Source organism: Myxocyprinus asiaticus, chromosome 7 (genome assembly GCF_019703515.2).
Source record: "Myxocyprinus asiaticus isolate MX2 ecotype Aquarium Trade chromosome 7, UBuf_Myxa_2, whole genome shotgun sequence".
In the NCBI taxonomy this organism is placed as follows: domain Eukaryota; kingdom Metazoa; phylum Chordata; class Actinopteri; order Cypriniformes; family Catostomidae; genus Myxocyprinus; species Myxocyprinus asiaticus.
The window spans coordinates 41342501-41363784 of record NC_059350.1 but is presented as its reverse complement, the minus strand read 5'-3'; the positions used below and the strand labels follow the sequence as shown (position 1 = coordinate 41363784).

The window sequence follows — 21284 nt, the reverse complement described above, 5'->3', positions numbered from 1 at the left end:
AATTATCTAATCAACCAATCGTGTGGCAGCAGTGCAGTGCATAAAATAATACAGATACGGGTCAGGAGCTTCAGTTAATGTTCACATCAACCAACAGAATGGGGAAAAAATCTGATCTCAGTGATTTGGAGTGTGGCATGATTGTTGATGCCAGGCGGGCTGGTTTGAGTGTTTCTGTAACTGCTGATCTCGCAACAGTCTCTAGAATTTACTCAGAATGGTGCCAAAAACAAAAAATATCCATTGAGCGGCAGTTCTGTGGACAGAAATGTCTTGTTGATGAGAGAGGTCAACAGAGAATGGCCAGACTGGTTTGCAGAATGCTATTCTGAGATGCGGGTTAGTGGTGTTTTGGCGGCACGAGGGAGACTTACACAATATTAGGCAGGTGGTTTTAATGTTGTGGCTGAATGGTGTATATATATATATATATATAGTACATATATATGTGTACTATAGGTTTCCTAAGCAAGGTATTTTACTACATACTAATTACTGTAAATGTTTAGAAATTCTAGGATATGATGAGTAATATTTATACTGCTCTTCGTTTATTTTATTCAATCATTTTACATTAGTTTACTTATTTTACAGTATGCTGTCTTTGTATATTATGATGTTCCCTTGACTAAGTAAATGCAAGCCAAGAGGAAAAGCCTGTTTTAATAATTATAATAATGAACTTTTTCATTTACAATTTCAAATTCTATTTTTTTTTCTCCATTTCCTAATTATTTATTAAAACACTAACCCATTTAGAAAACAGGGAGGAATATGTCTGTAATTTTCAGACAAGTTATGGGTGCCTTAAGATCAAAGAGCTAATTATTTTTCGTTAGAGTGATTGCAGAAAACACCAAAGTCTAGCAAGTCAGTTCACTGTCGGCCATGTTTGTAACGCTCTCGGGAGGCTATTTCCATTCATGCTAGTGCAGCTCCTATCTACTTGAATGGAGAAAGACCTAATTCTCAACAACGGTTAGTCAAGATTAAGATGAAGGAACATATTTCAAATCAACAATAAAATCTGACAATACGGGAATCATAAATTGTGATTTTGTACCTCATGTTACGCTAAAAAACGCAATTTTCCCGGCTTGTTTAGCTATTACGCATGCGTGTTCTAAAGTTGATTGACAGGTTATATCTGTAGCTAAAAGGTGATTGGCTCTTTTAACTGTAAGGCGGGACTTCCTTTCTACGTGTGTTGATCGTTGGGCGCTCAGAACTTCTTGGTTGAGCGTTCCGGTTTCTCCCATTCATTTAAATAGAAGTGGCCGGTCTCTGCTAAAAAACTCTCGGGTAACACTCAGATAACAAATTCAGACATAAAAAAGCCCCGAGCAGTCTCCCAAAATGTGATTTCCATAATCTCGCGTTACAAACCGAGATCAACTCGCACGAGATTTGCGGCGGATGTTGATGTTTTGATCCGGATTTCTGTATCGCCTCAGTGGTCGTTTTTCACCGCGTCGTGCGAACTGCGTTATTGCCAATATTCCCGTAACGTGTGAGAAACGCGGTCTTTCTCGGCGCTTCTCTCGGGAAGCATAGAGGCCGAGGCGGAAGGCAATGATGGAGGACTTCGACGAGATTTATGAGGAGGAGGAAGAGGAAGAGGAGGACGAGGACAGGGCCGCGGAGGAGCAGCTGCTTAAATACGCTCCGGACCCGGTGGTAGTGCACGGATCCGGACACGTCACTGTGTAAGACTCCCTGTGGCTGTAATATATATTTATTTAGATTATCAATCAACAGTGTGCAAATCAAAACCTCCAGAAGCGCAGTGCTTTTTTTCTTTCTTTTTTTTTTTTTTAATACAGATACAGGAGACATACTGGAGTCGTTGATCTGTATCATCAGTGTGAATACACAACAGCAAACGTAGTAGTGTGGTTAGTCTCCAAACCTTGTGAGTTTCCTACCTAGGCAACATTTTTTTAACTTTAGATAAGCCTACTATGCCCCATAATGCTGTCTAGGTAGGCAGACCACTAGAGTTTGAGACCCAATCTGGCACATTTATTGCATGAGTTTAAATTGAAGTTACCAGATATACAGTAATCCACGATAGTCATGTGAGAAAGTGACATTGTTGACTTTAATGTATAGACATCAGCTCACATTTAAGAAAGTGGGATTCAGTATATTTTAACGTGGGTTTTCTCTCCCCGCAGGTTTGGACTGAGCAATAAATTTGAGTCGGAGTTTCCCTCAGCCCTTACGGGAAAGGTGAGTGTCATTTTGATGCCTTTCCACCTTCAGGAAATGATAAACGCGTTCTAATAAATTCAGTCAGAAGCTTGCAGAAATTATTCAATCCCATTGAGATGAAACATGCCTCGGATTATAGCCATCATACAGTGATTCCTTCATTAATGTTTATAAATAGGCTATAAACTCTTACTAGCTCATGTAACGGAGTTAAACTAGATGTGAAACGAAAGGGAGAGTTGTAAACTGCTGCCCTGCTGATTCTTCAAAGATCGCTTTCAGAATAAAAGGGAAATATGGCTAACAGGCTGTGGTTAATAACGTTAAGCAATATATAATGTCATAATATTTAGTAAACGAGTGGTTCATTTATAAAAGGACAATTCTGTCAGTCATCTTTTCACCCTCATATCTGTTTAATTTGACAAATTCAAATAGAAATGTCATGAAATGCACCTGAACTACCTGATCTGTTGAACGTTATATGATGTTTAGCCATTTATGAATGGAAGTGAGTATACAGTGATGCCAGTAGGTTCAGTCAGGCACCTTAAAGTGAATTTGCACACTGAACATTTAAATGTTTTAAAATGTATAAATATACATAACTTTGTAGTTCATACATATATAAAGTAAAAAAATAAATGTACATTTAAATCAAATAAATGGACATAAACATGCCCTCTTACAAATATTTTCAAGATTTACACGTTTCAATTTCATAAAAAATTTCCATCAGATTTGTTTTGTTAAAAAAATAACAAAATGTTATTAATGAGAGAGCGCAACAAAAATCCATCTTCCAAACCATGTCTTTACCCAAGTACACTTTGATAAACCTATAATAATGGTATTATATTATAAATATTTTAGAGCTGTCGGGACGGATTTCGCAGGAAATTGCATATATACGTCATTCGCCTGTGCATGTTGACATCATATCTGTACACAGAGAAAATAAGATCCGGCTACTGTAGCGCATATGTGGTTTGGGAGTAGCAGAAGCAGAAAGTTTGTTGTCAAAACAAATGAGAAAAACTGACCATAGATCATTCAAAATGGCAAACCTCCAGGGAATCACTTTGTAAAAACAAAGAAACCCAGAACAGAGCACAGTCTACAAGCAAAAAGGGAAAGCGACAGAGTCTGTAATAAAACCCGAATCAACATCGGCTTGGCTTTTCATATGTGGCGACAACTCCGAGATCCGAAAGGATTTAAAAGCGACCCAGAGATGGCTTTTTTCTTACTCAACAGGTAAGATATTTTATTGCTATGGTTTCTGTATAGTTGTGTAATCACAAACGTGTGTGTGTTTGTAGTGAAATAAAATATGTATACTGTAATCGGTGCCGAACATTTAACTTGCTAGCACACGTGTTTTTCTTTATAAAGGCAATAATTTATATAAATAAATCCTTTAGTTCTAGGCATGCCAAGGACATGTGAGTCTTGAAATGATGTTGACCACTGGTTGGTAACATTAACTACGTTTTCCTCCAAGGATTTTTTGCGAAAAAAGTTTTAGCGCATCAAAATATAGCTGATGAAAACATAAATTATTGCTAAAATTTCACAAGTGTCGACATAATATTTTTCCGTTTAACTCTAGCGCATAAACTCTATGTCGATACTTCAAATGTCGCGAAAAACTGGTTTGGAAACACTTTTTGTCGAGAAAATTGTCATTAACGCAAAAATATATTGTTACATGACAGAATTTACCCCAGTCGTTAGCCTGTGTTAATCATGATGACAATATACTTCCTTGAAAGCCAATTTATTGTACGTGATTATGAATTGATCTTAACGGCATATAGATCTGATGCTGAAAATATGACACTTCCAGGAGTGGCAACAAAAATATATCGTATCATGCACCTGTAATCGACAAGTGCACGGAGAACAAATGAATGGCCACTGTTTGCGATTAATTTAATCCATCTGTTTATTTATTAAAGTTACTTTTCCACACCATTCAAAATAATAGACGGCAGTCATGGAATTAGCCCACAATACAAAAAATTATATAATTTCTATGCACAAAGATGTTTTAAATTAAAAATAAATACACAATACTAGGAGAAAAGCATAAGTGTGCTTTTTTTGAACCCTAACATATAGCCCAATTCTATAAACTTATTGTTTAGCTTTTGAAAAAATGCCGGCAAAATTCCCTGTATTAAATTAAATAAATTAGCCTACCAAATGAATAAAGCATTAAATAAAATAAATAATTACCAAACGAAAAAAATAATATTGTTAGGCCTATATACTTGCCTTTTCTTTACACAAACTTAAATTAGCCGTAGCCTGTCCTGTAGACAAAAAAAGTCGGCTGAATGACATTCTCAGAATGTTCTACACTTTTATGCAAGACTATAAACGATCAGAACTATTTCTCCAATGCTTAGTTCACTTTCAGAAAACGAGCTTTTGAACATTTTAATACTTGTAAATATTTTAAATCTAACCCTCTGTAGGCTACCTCGGATCGCATTTGTTGAGCTTCTTCTCAACTTCTTCTAAAATTGCATTATGACGCCAAAATAAATTTTAGATGACAATCAAGGACAGTTGGTCGTTAAAAGTTGCTGGACGATATGCGGGACATAATGTAGCTGTGATGGCGATGCTTTAGATTAGATGATTGTTCAAAATAGCCTTTTGAATATCAGGAATGTATCATATGTAAACACTGATATTACACCGCATACATTTTTCTCTAATAGTTGTGCACACAGCATATACACATCGATGGATGGTCTTTATACTAAGGCTGAAAGTTTGCCCCACACTTGGTGCAGGTTGCCAGCTTGAACAGGGCCATGACGATTCGCTTTCGGGTCAGAACCGGTGGCAACCTGCGATAGGCGCAATATCAGGACCAATATTACAGTCCTATCAGAAGGGCAACTGCTCCCTTTTGATTGCAATTCCTCATCTTCTGATTGCATTTATTTATGAAATTAAAATGACAGTAAGCTGTCTAATTTCAATGAATTGTCTCAAAACTCTCCCCATTTTACCAAAACACACATTTCTGTATGGAAACGGCTTAAGAGCAGATTTATTTTGCAATAAACCAAAACTTATGCAACAAATTTAATTTAATTTTTAAGCATGACGTCATCACGCACACCATTTCTATCAATAAAAGGTAATTTGAATGGAAACAGGCTGAAGATGGCAAATTTCGCAGAAAAAATTGTACGCATTTTCACTTTGTTGATAACAAAATAGCACGAAAAGTGGATGGAAACTAGGTTAATGACAATCTTTAAATTAGTTACTATTGTGGTCTATTTGGCCAGAATATCCTGCAGTTATAAAAACTCTTCAATGTTTGACCTTATAAGACTAGCAATCAGACAAGTGTCTAATGTTAACAAATGTTGCCTAACTTTTGTAATGTCATTTATTTCAAAACATCAAGTCAACAATAGCATAAGATATGGCACTTATCTGCTCAGATGACGTTTTCGGATATCCGCCTTTCCTTTCTTTCGTTATTTATTTGTCCATTCGCTCTGATAAGATGTCCACCGGTGCCACCGTTTCATCCGCGCAGAGGAGCAGAGCCAAACCACAACCAAAACAATGATTTTCCGCAAGACACATGCAGTTTTATTTTTTAACTGCTAGAGTGCCAAAAGTTACATAGTGTAGCTTTAAGTAAAAAAAAAAATAATAATAATAATTTTTGATTTTTTAAAGTTTTACCAGTTACATACATTTACATACATACATACATTTAGTTTACAAAATTTTATTTGATGGAAATTTGTAATGAAATCGAAATGCGTAAATCTTAAAAATAGGCTTCTTTTTTTTTTTTCTGTGGCATAATGAACCCAAGAGATCTTACAGTGAAAGGAAAGACATTCCTTTTTGGACATGTTTTCCAAAACATTAAAGCAATATAGTAAGTAGACTTAAGTTTAAATAATTGTTCAAAGTGCAAATCTCAATCAATTCTGAACAAACCAGTTCACTAAAATTAATCAGAATTTCTTATTCATTTGAGAATGCGTTTCATTCTCCTCCTTGTATAGTGTCCTGATAAACAAGTGTGTCTGGAAAATATTGAAATTCTGGGACATTTTGCGTCCTGGAATGGAATAAAAATTTTCCTGGAGAAATGGAACCTGGAATATCTTGGATGAGTGCCAACCCTAGGTAAGAGAGATTCTAACAAATGCATCATTCATTCATGTCTAGGTAGCACCAGAGGAGTACAAAGCCAGCATAAACCATGTGAACGGCTGTCTGAGGAAGGCTCTACCGGTGAATGTGCGCTGGCTGCTTTGTGGCTGTCTGTGCTGTTGCTGTACTCTGGGCTTTAGTCTGTGGCCGGTCATTTGTCTTAGCAAAAGGGTGAGTTTGCGTGAAGTTCATATTCACTTAAAGAAGTGTTCAGAGTTGAATACAAGAAAAGCTTTATCAATGGCATCTGAGACATGTTGTTGATTACCACAGAAATTGATTTACATGTGTCCCTCAGTTTGTAAAAACAAAGAACAATTACATGTAAAGTAATGCACTGTTGGAAGTGTAATGGAAGTGTAAGGGACAAGCATTGCGCTGGAACAAAATGTTAAAATACACACTGTTTAGAAGATACATTCTATCCACTAGACTTAAACATTATGCATGTTAAAACGAGACTAGTGTGATAAAATAATAATGTGCAATTTCTAAACCACAGCAAGCTGCATTTTTATAATTATTTTGCAGTAACTAATGTTAACATATACAATTTTTAATTTTAAAATGTATTAGCATAGTATGTTGAATAGAGCCCGACCGATATGGGATTTTTGAGACCGATACCGATTTTAGAGGGGGGAAATTCACCGATAACCGATATGGTGAGTGATATAGCACATTTTTGAGCTGGAATGAAAACAGACCTTTTCTATGTGGATTGTGCACCGATTTTGCACCGATATGAATTGTCAACAAATTCTAGAAATGAACACTGAGAAAATAATCAATAAAAATAAAACAAATAGCTAAATAAACATCAGTACTGTATGTTTAGTATCAGTCAAATGCTGACCATTAAAATAAAGAATAAATAAAAATAAAACAAATAGCTAAATAAACATCAGTACTGTTTAGTATCAGTCAATGGCTGATCATTTAAGTAAAGAATAAATAAAAATAAAATAAATAGCTAAATAAACATCAGGGGCCGGTTGCACCAGCTATATGTACGTTACAGCTTAGCCTAGTTGTGGCGTAAATGGGCACTAAGTCACAATTTACACTCTACAAAATATCTGACCATTGCACCATCAAATTTACACTACTGTTCAAAAGTTTGGGGTCGCTTGCCTGAAATGTTTCTCATGATCTTAAAAATCTTTTGATCTGAAGGCGTAAGCTTAAATGTTAGACAAAAATATAATTGTGCCACTATATTAATTTATTTAATTACAAAACAAAAATTTTATTTAAAAAATAACCGAATAATTAAGAAAAGCAGCCAATAAGTGCCCAACATAGATGGGAACTCCTTCAGTACTGTTTAAAAAGCATCCCAGGGTGATACCTCAAGAAGCAGGTTGAGAAAATGTCAAGAGTACATGTCTGCAAATTCTAGGCAAAGTGTGGCCACTTTGAAGATGCTAAAATATAACACAGTTTTGATTTATTTGGGATTTTTTTAGTCACAACATAATACCCATAGTTCCATTCGTTATTCCAAAGTTGTGATGCCTTTACTATTATTCTAAAATGTGAAAAAATAATAAAAAATAAATAAAGAATGAGTAAGTGTCCCTAAACTTTTGAACGGTAGTGTAGGTAGGACGTAACACTAGGTATAAACTAAATATATACGGAAGCCTCCGACCAGGAGTAACTGATGGAATAAAAAAGCAGACTCATTTAATGACATCAATGAGCTCATGTTTTGGTTGACAGGCATCAGTCCTTTCAACATATATGATGATGTTGGCATTTACACTTGTTTACATTTACGGGAGAGAAAAAAAAAACGTACTTTTAAGCAGATCTTCAGTATGAAACCGTTCTAACGGTGCTGTTTTTAGGGTGCGTTGCCCGGTGTCATGTTTCAACACATTCAAAATATATATAATAGGATATTAAATGAATAAATGTCTATTTTTCCAGCCTGTTGTATTAGTATTTATCACCCCTCATTTATTTTAGATACAGTTCCTATAAATTATTATTTACACAGGGCAAATATACTATTTATTAAATCTACTTTTATTACGTTTCCTATTTTAATGTCTGGAAAGCCAGACTTTTAAATATTACATTTTATAAATGCAATGACTGGAACTGTTCGGTTGAAGGGGTACCAAACTGTGAATCCTGAACAAAACAGTTTGGTGAATACATGTTTACACACTGACAACAATGAAAGTAGCTACGTGATTAACTAGTTAGCTATAATCTCGTTGCCACGGAGAGTAAAAGATGGACTTTATTTATTTTCCAGCATTGTGTCTCACCAACTAGGTAACAGCGAAGCGTGAAATCAACACTCGCCACACACAATCCACCACCGCACCGTTGTTTGCTGAGCTGCAAAAAGACGCACTGATGTTTACCTTTCAATCTGCTACATTACTGAGTGCACTGACAAACTATAGCTGGCTAACAGAAAACAGATGTGATAAACAGGAGTGACATGGTTGTCAGGGAAAGGGTTAATGTTATATAAAATGATGGGGTCATTTTTTATTAACTTTCCAGTATGTATTTCACAACCTAGTTAGCAGTTTAACAAGAAGAGACCGTTTAACTCCGCCATGTCTGCAGAGCCACCGTCAGTTCAGAGTCAGCTCTGTAAACAATGGAGTCGTAGCCCGCTCTGCTGGACAAACTACGCTATGACACCAAATCTAAAGCATTGTTTTCTGCATTATATGTTCTGAAAAAAAGTTTTCATATCGGCGCTTATCGGTAAAATATACGCCGATACCGATATATCGGTGAAAGGCTAATATCGGCCAACCGATATATTGGTCGGGCATTAATGTGAAACTACCATTAACCAAAACTACTAAGTGCTGAAAAAAATATTGTTCATTGTTAACTAATGTTATGAATAGAACCTTATTGTAAAGTGTTACCAAGATTTCTTTAACAACCTTTTATTCAGCAAGAACAGATCAGTGAAGTTCACAAATAAAAACACACTAGTCATTAATAACAGGCCATCTTGTTGAAATGTATGAATTATATGATAAATAAATGAATCTCTTTGATTTGTAGACACGCAAGTCCATAGAGAAGTTATTGGAGTGGGAAAACAGCCGATTGTATCACAAGGTATGTACATATTTGTATCGTGCTTGTGTGCTATTTGTCATTTCCATCCAGAGCTAATTTTGCTACCTTCTCATGTCTCTTCCTTTCGTTTAGCTGTGTTTGCATTGGAGGCTAAGCAAAAGGAAGTGTGAAACCAACAACATGATGGAATATGTAAGCAAACTATAAACACACACACACACACAGCCAAAGCTAGTTGGGCAGTAACGTAGTTCATAGTGTCAAATAAATTATATGCAACTTAAAATGTAAAGTGTTTAATTTCTGCACCACTATAGGTACTAAACAGATTTTTAATAAATATTGTTTCCATACAGAAACCCACAGAGGCTATAATATAAGTTGTGATCCAAGTCAGCATGGCATGACAGAGGCCCAGCGAAATGTTAAGCCCTGGGGCCCAGGAGCACCTTAATGGCCCTGCTCATGCCATCCCAGATGTGACTTTCTTGCTTCTGTTCAAGCTGGCAACCTGCACCAAGTGTGGGGCAAACTTTCAGTCTTAGTATAAGGACCATCCATCTATGTGTATATGCTGTGTGCACAGCTATTACAGAAAAATGTATGCGGTGTAATATCAGGGTTTACATATGTACATTCCTGAACACAAACAAAGATTTTTAGGAGAAAATCATTGATGCTTTGTAGGTCTATTCAATGCAAGTGCATGGTGGCCAGAACTTTGAAAGTAAAAAAAATCACATAAAGGTAGCATAAAAGTAATTTATAAGACTCCAGTGGTTAAATCCATATCTTCAGAAGCCATATGATAGGTGTGGCTGAGAAACCGATCAATATTTAAGTATAAATTCTCCTTCCTGCCCAGTAGGTGGCGATGTGCGCAAAGAATGTGAATCGCCAAAAACAAAAGAAGAATGTGAAAGTTAAAATTTATAGTAAAAAAGGACCTGCATATTGATTTGTTTGTTACCTACACCTATCATATCACTTCTAAAGACATGGATTTAACCACTGGAGTTGTATGGATTACTTTCATGCTGCCTTTATGTGCTTTTTGGACCTTCAAAGTTCTGGCCACCATTCACTTGCATTGTATAGACCTACAGACCTAAAAATCTTCGTTTGTGTTCAGCAGAAGCATCTGGGATGGCATGAGGGTGAGTAAATGATTAGAGAATTTTCATTTGCGGGTGAACTATCCCTTTAAATATCACATTTCACTACATTACAGAAGTCAAATGGCCCTGTCATGTTGACTTGACAGAAACAAGAAAAAAATAAGTATTTCATTGGATACCTATTTCGATAACGAGTATTGAGTCCGTACTTGGTACTGCAGAAACACTATCATTTAATCTTTCCTTCTTTCTTTTTTGTCTCGAGTACCAGTACTTTTGACATCCCTAGTTTCCGATAGTGGCTCCAGAAATGACACACTTCACAACTTTTCACTATTTCTTTCTCCCATGTACAGGTCATCCTAATAGAGTTTCTACCCAAGATACCCATCTTCAGGCCGGATTAGCAGAGGCAGGCCAGAACTCAAGCCTCTGGCGTGGTCTTCCTGAGGTGCCTTTCTCTGGTACTGTCATGGTTTTATCATGTGGCCTTGTCCTCTTTCCTTTCACACACTGAGCAAGAGACTCACATCACACCCAAAGGGCCACTACAGCACTCCTCACTGAGAAAGCACTGTTTACAACCCACACACACATTTGCACAGGCTAGCGCACACATCTGTGCTGTTCTAGTTTCGTGAGTGCATGAATACACACAGAGGGACCTTTACTGTCACATGATTACACAAAACCTGTGAGGAGGCCATGGAAAGAAAGCTCCAAACTGGACCGTCTACTCTCCCTTAATCACACAATCTACACACAAGATAAGTAACTTCTTGATGCCTACAACTTTCTGAATCACTGTGGAATGGAGCAGGACGATCTTAGGAAGTGGCATCTTTGTGAAATAATCTGTCGAAATAAACTCTGTTACTGTATTGGTTAAAAGATAATTTTTTTTATTAAGGACGCATAAGGAATGGTTGAGTCAACCCAGGATCAGATAGCTGAGAGCCAAAAGGACACGGTCACTGCACAATGCATAGTTTTCCTGTCTCTCCTCCTCACAAATTATCAAGCATACTCGAAGACAGCCAAACACTGACGGTGCCGCCCACCGACTAGACTCCGTTGGGACTTTTGTGAGTCTAGTTAAGTTCACGGACCTGATTCGGTCCAGGTGCACCAATGGGCAGTGATGCAGCACAGAATTCGTTTTGCTGTTCTCTTTTTTGTTTACTTGCTCAGTTTTAAAAGATGAGCATCAAAAGTTTGTCTCTTGATTTGTGTGCGTGGGTGATTGTTTCTGTCTGTCCCTATGACATACCTTGGTTGTCATTTGCTCAAATGTAAGGCAAATCAAAAACAATACTAAATATATAGGTCATATTGAAAATGTTAAAAGACACATTATAGCATCAATTATTGTGGGCCAAACTATATATATAATATTATTTTTCTTTATTTAAAAAAAAGTGTAAACTCACATTTGTTGGAGCTTCACCAAGGCAGAAAGACATCTTTTTTTTCATTTCATGTTTTTCATCTCTTTCAATCCTGGGTACGGTGTGAATATTTTTTTGTGAAGACTGTTTATGCAGGCCTTTTCTCTTTAGTGAACTATACTTGTGTAAATGTATCTAAATGTAGGTTTATAAGGCAGCAATGTCCCATTACTCTTAAGACATTTGGTCCTATTAGATCTCAAAACATAAAAAGTACAAAGTGTGCGTGATTATATTACTTAAATTACAGTGTCCTTCAAGTTCTTGTTTGATGTCACCCCAAATGCCAGGGACATCTTTTTTTTTTTTTTTTTTCTTAAAAATGATTTCTGTGTATTTATGTACAATGTGTGTACAGAAATAAAATATGCCCAGCTTGACTTTTATGGCATGTCACTTATAGGTAATTTAGCATACATTTGTTTTATTTTGTTGTATGACTGAATCAACCAAGTCTTTATAGTCAGATTAGATTCAATGCACAATTAGTGACATAGTACATGATTTTAAAGTCTCAACATCCACTTAGTTTTACCCCCATAGCTGAGGTGTAATTCAATATTTTTGATAAATCAAATAAAACAAACAGCTGCATCTTTAACTAATGATCCTTGACATGGAGTCATTGGCAGGACATCTCATAGACACAGTTAAACATCTATATTTTAAAAGACATCAGTTACAAGTGCAGTCAGCGATTCTAGACCAAATCAGTGTGTATCAGGGTAGCTCTCACTCCTCCCATGCGTCTCCATATATATTCTTTCCTGTTTACCAAAGAAAGGGGGTTAAAAAAAAAATTCTTATGGCACCCTCTTATATTATTACCAGTAAAAACATTTCTCAATACATAAATTTTAACCCATGTTACTCAACAGGCGATATTTTTGTGGCCCACATGATGTCATCACACAATTATTGAATGTGTATGAATTGAGTCCTCAATTTTCTAGAGCATTTACAGTAATTCTCAGTATTGCTAAACCGTTATAGAGGAAAAGAAATGGCAAACTAATAAAAGTAATTAATTAAACTACAAATCCGTGAATATATATATATATGAGAATAAGCCACTTTATATAACAGGAGTACAGGGTCAGTCTGCACATGCGCGTTTATAACAGTTTGTGCGTGCTCTCAGTCACTTTACACTCTCTTCCACACCTGCTCGTCACTGCCATACTGCGCATCAACCCAGTGTCGGGTGACAAACGAACTCCAAGGTATACTGTATGGTTGTCGCAAACAGAAATAACAGGAAAAAAGGGTAATCCTGCAATAACGGAGTTGAGACATCTCCCAAATGCTTTATTTTTAGTGATTTGTGTTACCTAAAATAACTCTCTGAAAAGTGGGTAATAGATAATGATGTCTCATTAAAGCACTTTTCTGAGCTAGTATTGGATATAAATGTCTTGTTCTGAGGGCACTGTATCTCTGGTGTGTGTGTGTGTTCACTAGGCGGCCAGTGTGTCATGACAGTCTTTGACAGTGACAACAGAACAGATAATCATTCTAATCATTTATGGCAAAAAAATATTGACTTTTCTCAAAATGTACATTTTAATTGTACATTGTCATTTTTTAGAGTGGTGTATTCTGCTGCAGTATATGGCCTGCTTGTAAAGGTGTGGATCTTTTAAAACAAACAAACAAAAAATATATTGGCCTGTATATGATCATTATAATAATTGGTATATCACAGTTTTTATTTTTGAAAGAACACACTTTTACAAGAATTTTGCTATATATCTATGAATAATGTTTTATTTTACTTGTGTTAATTACATGTGTCCATTATGTATTAAATAGCATAGTCTGCTCACCTCATTTATATAAAAAATTAATTAAACTATGTTTTAATAATAAAAAATAAAAAAAAGAGTGCAGCCCTCGAGGCTAAAGGGATCCTGTTTTCCGGCTTTCCAAAGTTGAGTACCCATGATTTAAATAACTGAATCTACCCCTAATTATAGTAATTTTATTGACTCACTTGAAAAGTGAATTAACAAGTGAAATGTTTTAAAAGGTCTTACCTCTATCAGTTTGCGGCTTCAGCAATGTGTCTGCTTTCTGAATCATTGTGACTTCATAAATTTCCTTGTTTTTACTCTGCAGTTCTTCGTACAGAACAGGATGCTGCTTCTGTTCGTCCTCCTCAATGTTAGATAGTTCTGCTGGATTTAAAGTGATAGTTCACCCAAAAGTGAAAATTCTCTCATCATTTATTCACCCTCATGCCATCTCAGATGTGTATGACTTTCTTTCTTCACCAGAACACAAAGATGTTTAGAAGAATATCTAAGCTCTGTAGGTCCATACAATGCAAGTGCATGGTGGCCAGAATGTTGAAGCTCCAAAAAACACAAAGTAAACAAAAGTAATCCATATGACTTCAGGGGTTCAATCCAAATCTTCAGAAGCAATATAATAGATGTGGGTAAGAAACAGGTCAAAGTCCTTTTTACTCTAAATTGCCACTTTCACTTTTACATCTGAAAGTCACATGTGGTGCCTGATTAGTCTCACTTTCACATCTGAAAGTGAAAGTGGAGATTTAGAATAAAAAAAGACTTAAATATTTATCTTTTTCTCACCCACACATATCATATAGCTTCTAAAGATTTGGATTTAACCACTGAGACTTACGGATTTCTATGTTTACTTTATGTGATTTTTGGAGCTTCAAAGGTCTGGCCACCATTCACTTGCATTGTATGGACCTACAGAGCTGAGATATTCTTCTATAAATCTTCATTTGTGTTCTGCAGAAGAAAGTAACTCATACACATCTGGGATGGCATAAGGGTGAGTAAATGATGAGAGAATTTTCATATTTGGGTGAACTATCCCTTTAAGGCGTTTTTAAAAACCAATGTATTGTTCAGCTTAGCTTCAGCTCCTACTCCTAGTTATGCTGTATGTTCCTCCCTTTCTAGCTCTTAATCTATATTTATATAAAAAAAAAACTATGAAAGTACAAATACAGATACATTGCCCCATTTCCACCATGTCATCATTAGGGATGTGCACAAGTAATCGATTAATCGAGTACTCATTCGGCTTTAAATATTTGACCAGTAAAAACAATACTTGAATACTACAATTTGATTTTACTTTGTGCCTTTGCCTTTGACAACATTGAAACTGCTTCTCACCTAAATCCTGCCTTTAGTTCTCCCACAAAGAAAATTCTGCCATTATTTAAAGTGATCGTATCAAAATGTGATGTTTTAGTTTTTTTTTGTCATTTTTGAATCTAGATCTTGTTGTTTATGCATAGTGCATAGTTTCATAAAAAAAAATAATAAAAAAAAAAAAACAGGTTCAAAAGTTGAAGGTTGAAATGAAATTCTAAATTTCAAGTAATCGATTACTCGTTTTTTATGTGTTCGAGTACTCGACTACAAAAATTACTCGAAATGCCCATCCCTAGTTATTATTGTGTTTAGACATTATAACCAGCATGCATCAATGTCCTGCACTGGGTAAAATTATCTGTAGCCATACAGTGTAGCAAGCTTTTTATCTAAACAGATAAAGGCGTTTACTTACCTTGAAGCTGGCTGTCATACTTGGATGGTGAGGGCATGTCACTGTAAGTGAAATCTCTGGTATAGGAGAACGATTGATCTCTCTGATCATCAAGCTGAAAGGCCTGATCAAAATTGGCTTTGTTCGGATCACTTAACTCAGACTGCTCGCGGGTAAACCTGAGAGAAAAACAGAGAATAGAAATCACATTTAGTGTTTAGGTGTTTTCACATACAAAAAATGCATTTAGTTATAGCTGTAGGGCACAATTTGATTCTTTTAATCAAGTTATTAGGAATTAAAATTATTTTGTATTTCATACTATTTAAATGAAGCAGATCAGGGGACCAAATATTCCAGGATATAGATATTAAAAAAAGAGGAGCGTTAGCCATCTACTTAAAGGAATGGTTTACCCAAAAATGTAAATTCTCTCATTATTTAATTATGTATGACTTCCTTTATTCTACAGAACACAAAACAAAGATTTTTAGAAGAATATTTCAGCTCTGTAGATCCTTACAATGCAAGTGAATGGTGGCCAGAAATTTGAAGCTCCAAAAAGCACATAAAGGTAGCATAAAAATAATCTATACGACTCCAGTGGTTTAATCAATGTCTTCTGAAGTGATCCAATCGATTTTGGGTGAGAACGGATTAAAATCTAGCTCCTATTTTACTATAAATTTTGCCATTGCAGTCTCTAGGCACAATCGTGATTTCAAGCTCAATTACACTTCCTTGTGCTTGACGCATGTGCAGAGAGCTAGATGGCGCTAGGAAGTGTAATCGAACTTGAAATCTTGACCACCAAGGAGACTGCAGATGTCAAGATTTATAGTGAAAAAGGAGTTACATTTTGATTCATTATTACCCAAAACCAACAGGATTGCTTCAGAAGACATGGATTAAACCACTGAAGTCTTATGGATTACTTTTATGCTGGCTTTATGTGCATTTTTGGACCTTCAAAGTTTGTCACCATGCACTTGCATTGTATGGATCTACAGAGCTGAGCTATTCTTCTAAAAATCTTTGTTTGTGTTCTGCAGAAGAAAGTCATAAACATCTGAGATGGCATGAGGGTGGATAAATGATGAGAGGATTATCATTTTTGGGTGAACTATTACTTTGAGGTAAGAACAAAACACTTATCTTGGTCAAACCCTTGGAAATAAAACTCAGAACAATAATTAAGTCCAAAAGTACCATTGGCTAAACCTATCCAAATATCAGTCTTGTGAAAGCTGGTTAAGCCCTTTTGTGTCTGTGTGCTCACATTGGTTGTTGCTGGTGCTGTCTCTGTCTCAGCGCCTCCCCCAGTGGAGAATTCTCCAGGCTCTTAAACTTCTCCTGACATGTCTTCATATATGACATCTTCCCTCCGAGGTACCCAAAAACACCAGCAACTAGCACACACACACATACCCATACAAATGTTAATTTAGTGTCCAGTCAGACAATAAACAATCACATATGTACACTACATTAAGTATTACTTTGTTCAGGCTACTTTGGGCAGAGAGCCGAATCTACCGGAGGCTGTAAGTAGACCTAATACAATATAACAAAACATTTATATTATCTTGAGTACATCACTAGCAGAAAATCATTAAGATTATTCAGCATTTAACAACCAAATTTCATAGTGACCCCCAAAATATTTTGAAAACCAAGCCACACTTAAAATATATTTTTAATTGTATTGCATTACAGTAGATAATAATACAAATCTGCAAACAAATTAACCTCGACCTATTGTCAGAACTAACTTTTTCATTTTTTTTGCCGTGTTTTTCAATTATTCGAACTGATGTTATTTTATTTTTTTAGTGAATGTATGAAGTCAGTTCGCCTTAAGTTCGCACAGGTGCCCTAGCAGAGTAACAACAAGTGTAATTCATCACATTGGTTGTGCCTGGAATAGCATACTATTATATTACTCTTATTATTTCTGGAGTATATAGCATGTATACTGTTTTCTGTATGCATGGAATACGATCCATCATATTTGCAGAAATGTGCAGTATACAACAGAGCACATTGCATTGGGATACAGTAATGCATGCGATCTACTGCAGTGCCATTAATACAAGTTAAAGTGTGGCTTAAGTGTCCAAATACTTTTTGGAAACATTTCCTGTTATAAAAGGAAGAGTATCCATGTATGTATATATATACAGCTCTGGAAAAATTAAGTGACCACTGCAAAATTATAAGTTTCTCTGTATTTACTATTTATACTGTATGTATGTTAGTAAAATGAAAATTTTTGTTTTATTCTATAAACTACTGACAACATTACTCCCAAATTCCAAATACAAATTTTGTCATTTAGAGCATTTATTTGCATAAAATGACAACTGGTCAAAATAACAAAAAAGATGCAGTGTTTTCAGACCTCGAATAATGCAAAAAAAAAAATCATATTCATTTTTAAACAACACAATACTAATGTTTTAACCTATAAAGTGTACAGAAATCAATATTTGGTGGAATAACACTGATTTGCAATCACAGCTATCATGTGTCTTGGCATGGTCTCTACCAGTCTTTCACATTGCTGCTGGGTGACTTTATGCCACTCCTGGCACAAAAATTCAAGCAGCTCGACTTTGTTTGATGTCTTGTGTTCATCCATCTTCCTCTTGATCACATTCCAGAGGTTTTCAATGGGGTTCAGGTCTGGAGATTGGGCTGGCCATGACAGAGTCTTGATCCGGTGGTCCTCCATCCACATCTTGATTGACCTGGCTGTGTGGCATGGAGCTGGAAAAACTAATCCTCAGAGTTGGGGAACATTGTCAGAGCAGAAGGAAGCAAGTTTTCTTCCAGGATAACCTTGTACGTGGCTTGATTCATGCGTCCTTCACGCATGGTGTTGGTTACAAGAGTGGGGGATGTCGAGAAATGGATCGATTATCTGGAGTCATCGGAGAGGGAATTATCTGCTAATCTGCTGGCGACCAAGGTGGATTTGGAGCATGTCTGGGAGAAGTTGGAAAATATGGAGAACGGTAGCCGGCAAAATAACTTCCATATTGTTGGAATTCCTGAGGGAGCAGAGGGTCAGGATATGGTGAAATTCCTGGACGGGCTCTTTCTGAGTCTGCTCGATATAACAGGCCATAAGTTGGAAATCAGGTGAGCTCACAGGGTTCCGGCTCAGTGATCCGCTGAGGGAGACAGGCCCCGATCAATTTTGGCCAAATTTCTGAGATCATCCGATAAAGATCTCGTGTTACACAAGTGAGGAGTAAAGGAAGGCTTTCTTGGAAGAACCACAGCATTTTCTTGTTCCCAGTCTTTGCGAATTTGACAAGAGAGAAACGTTATCGTTTCAAGGAATGCAAGAAACTCATACATCAATGGAAAGTCGCTTTGCACTGATGTTCCCGGCCAAATTGAGAATAGATGCTAAGGATTTCCGTGAAATATTTACATGTCCCCAGCAAGCGATGTACTTCATAAAGTCAATGGACTGAGTAAGTTATTTTGTGGTACTCATGTTGCAGCCGAATGGACCGACTCACTGAACATCCACTTGACTGTCCGAGGAAACTGAGCACCTTTTTTGTTTCTTTTTGTGCTGGTTCCGCCTAGTGGCTGGAGTTTGTTTTGTGGAGGAACACACCTTCGAGACAGTTATGTGGATGAATCTACACGTTCTTTGTGTTTATTCCACCTATTGGCTGGAGTTTGCAAAATTTTTATAGAAACACCGGACTTGAGCAATCTGACGGCAAAGTTGTCACGGGGGCTCTTGTGGGCGTACATGCACTGTCTGAGTTTAGAAGGATGGACGCCAGTTGGCGCTGTCATGCATAGGGTTAATGTGCACGTTTTCTTTTTTCTGTTTGTTTGGTTTGGGGGGATGTTTGGGGTTTGATTGTTGCACTAATGTTGGAATGTGGTCTTTATAATTTTGTTTGTGACCCACAATCTATTTTTTCTAATATATCAAAATGTCAAATGTTAATATGAGCAGATTGTCTCTCATCAACGTGGAATGTGAATGGGTTGGGGCACTCCATAAAAAGAAGGAAGGTTTTTTCTCTTCTTACATGTAAGAAATATGATGTAGTGTTTCTTCAAGAAAGAAACTTTCCCCGCAGGAAGCTGAAACATTTGGGAAGATATGGGGTGGACAATGTTTTCTTTAGTGCTGGATCAAGTAAGAGCAGGGGAGTCATTATACTAAGTAAGCATCTACAATTCAAATGTCTCAAACACATTAAAGATAAATTAGGAAGAGTCATTATAGTTTTAGCAGAAATTCAGGGGCAAAGTCTTATTTTGGCTAATATTTACACACCTAACATTGATGATAAGGCCTTTTTTATAGATCTTGAAAGGAAGTTGCAAGCCGCTGGCACCCTTCATGATATAATACTGGGAGGAGACTTTAATCTTTTGATGGACTCAGTCCTTGATCATAGTGAAGCAAAAGTGCATAAGCCCCCTAGAGAAACACTGACGCTTCACAGGATGTGTAAAAATCTTGGTCACAGATATTTGGAGACTTTTGAACCCATGTGGTAGGAACTATAAATTTTTTTCAGCAGTCTATAAGATTTATTCTAGAATAGATTTTTTTCCCCCTCATTTCATCTGTTGTTGATTGCTCAAATGGAAACATTTTAGTCTCAGATCACGCCTGGTGAGTTTAGAAGTGTTGCCACATATGGAGAAAAGGAAATCATATAGTTGGTGCTTTAATGTATCCCTTTTTCAAAATCCTGAATTCCAACAAATGCTAAAGGCTGAAATCAATGTTTATATGGAGACCAACTGGTCCTCTGTGTCCTCTGTGGGTGTGGCTTGGAAGGCAGTTAAGGCAGTTCTTAGGGGTCGGATCATACAGTATGCCTCATTCACCAAAAAATCCAAAGCACGAGAACTCGTGGAGTTGGAAGGGAATATTTAAAGTGCCGAGGCAGAGCTGAAGCGCCGAATGTCGTCTGATGGCCTTAGAGAATTGACCCAATTGAAATACAGATAAATTACTATTTTGTCGCGGAAGTTGAAGTTTTGGCTATTCAAGAAATACAGTCATAATTTGAGTCTGGGGACAAGGCAGGAAAACTTCTGGCTAGATAAATATATTACACAGAGAAAGTCTTTTTCTACCATTCCCTCAGTGAAATCTGCTGGTGGTGAAATATTTACCCCAGCCATTGATATTAATAATGCTTTTAAAGAATTCTATCTTGATCTTTATAGTTCCACGTCTTCGTCTACTGATGAGGATATTAGAAACTTTGTGGAACCATTAGAACTTCCTAAACTGACGGCTGAAAATTCTCCTGATTCTAAGATAACCTTGGAGGAGCTTTGCGAGGTAATTAAGGCCAGGCCTACATGCAAGGCTCCAGGGCCAGATGGCTTTGCCACTGAGTTTTTTAGATCTTATGCTACAGAACTGGATCCACTTTTGCTAGAAGTTTATACGGAATCATTAAAGAATGGAAAGCTTTGCCAACCATGACGCAAGCCCGGATCAGTCTGATTCTTAAAAAGGACAAGGATCCAAGCGAGTGTAAGAGTTACCGTCCAATTTCCCTGATCCAGCTAGACGTTAAAATATTATCAAAACCTTTGGCTAACTGATTAAGCAAAGCTATGACATCTCTTATGCATATAGATCAGGTGGGGTTTATTCAGGGCCATAGCTCTTCTGATAACATTAGGCATTTCA

General features: G+C 36.6%; 2 protein-coding genes across 4 annotated transcripts in view; one reads left to right on the top strand and one right to left on the bottom strand.

The window, feature by feature from the left end:
* Nucleotides 1-1298: 1298 nt before the first annotated feature.
* LOC127443775 (cysteine-rich hydrophobic domain-containing protein 2-like) lies at nucleotides 1299-12324 on the top strand. Its single transcript, XM_051702648.1, has 6 exons — nucleotides 1299-1706; nucleotides 2178-2232; nucleotides 6436-6591; nucleotides 9469-9525; nucleotides 9619-9678; nucleotides 10961-12324. The coding sequence occupies exons 1-6, from the start codon at nucleotides 1573-1575 to the stop codon at nucleotides 11009-11011; spliced, it is 513 nt and encodes a 170-aa protein (XP_051558608.1). The 5' UTR covers nucleotides 1299-1572; the 3' UTR covers nucleotides 11012-12324.
* LOC127443774 (OCIA domain-containing protein 1-like) overlaps nucleotides 12282-21284 on the bottom strand; it is a 13614-nt gene continuing 4611 nt past the window's right edge. For 2 of the 3 annotated variants that reach the window (XM_051702645.1, XM_051702647.1), the window contains 4 exons: nucleotides 16866-16995; nucleotides 15608-15765; nucleotides 14089-14229; nucleotides 12282-12819 (listed from right to left, as the gene is read on the bottom strand). In XM_051702645.1, coding sequence (XP_051558605.1) covers nucleotides 12785-12819; nucleotides 14089-14229; nucleotides 15608-15765; nucleotides 16866-16995 — 464 coding nt within the window. In that variant the 3' untranslated portion in view covers nucleotides 12282-12784. The remainder of the gene's footprint in view (nucleotides 12820-14088; nucleotides 14230-15607; nucleotides 15766-16865; nucleotides 16996-21284) is intronic. The other variant, XM_051702646.1, reaches the window with a different exon arrangement.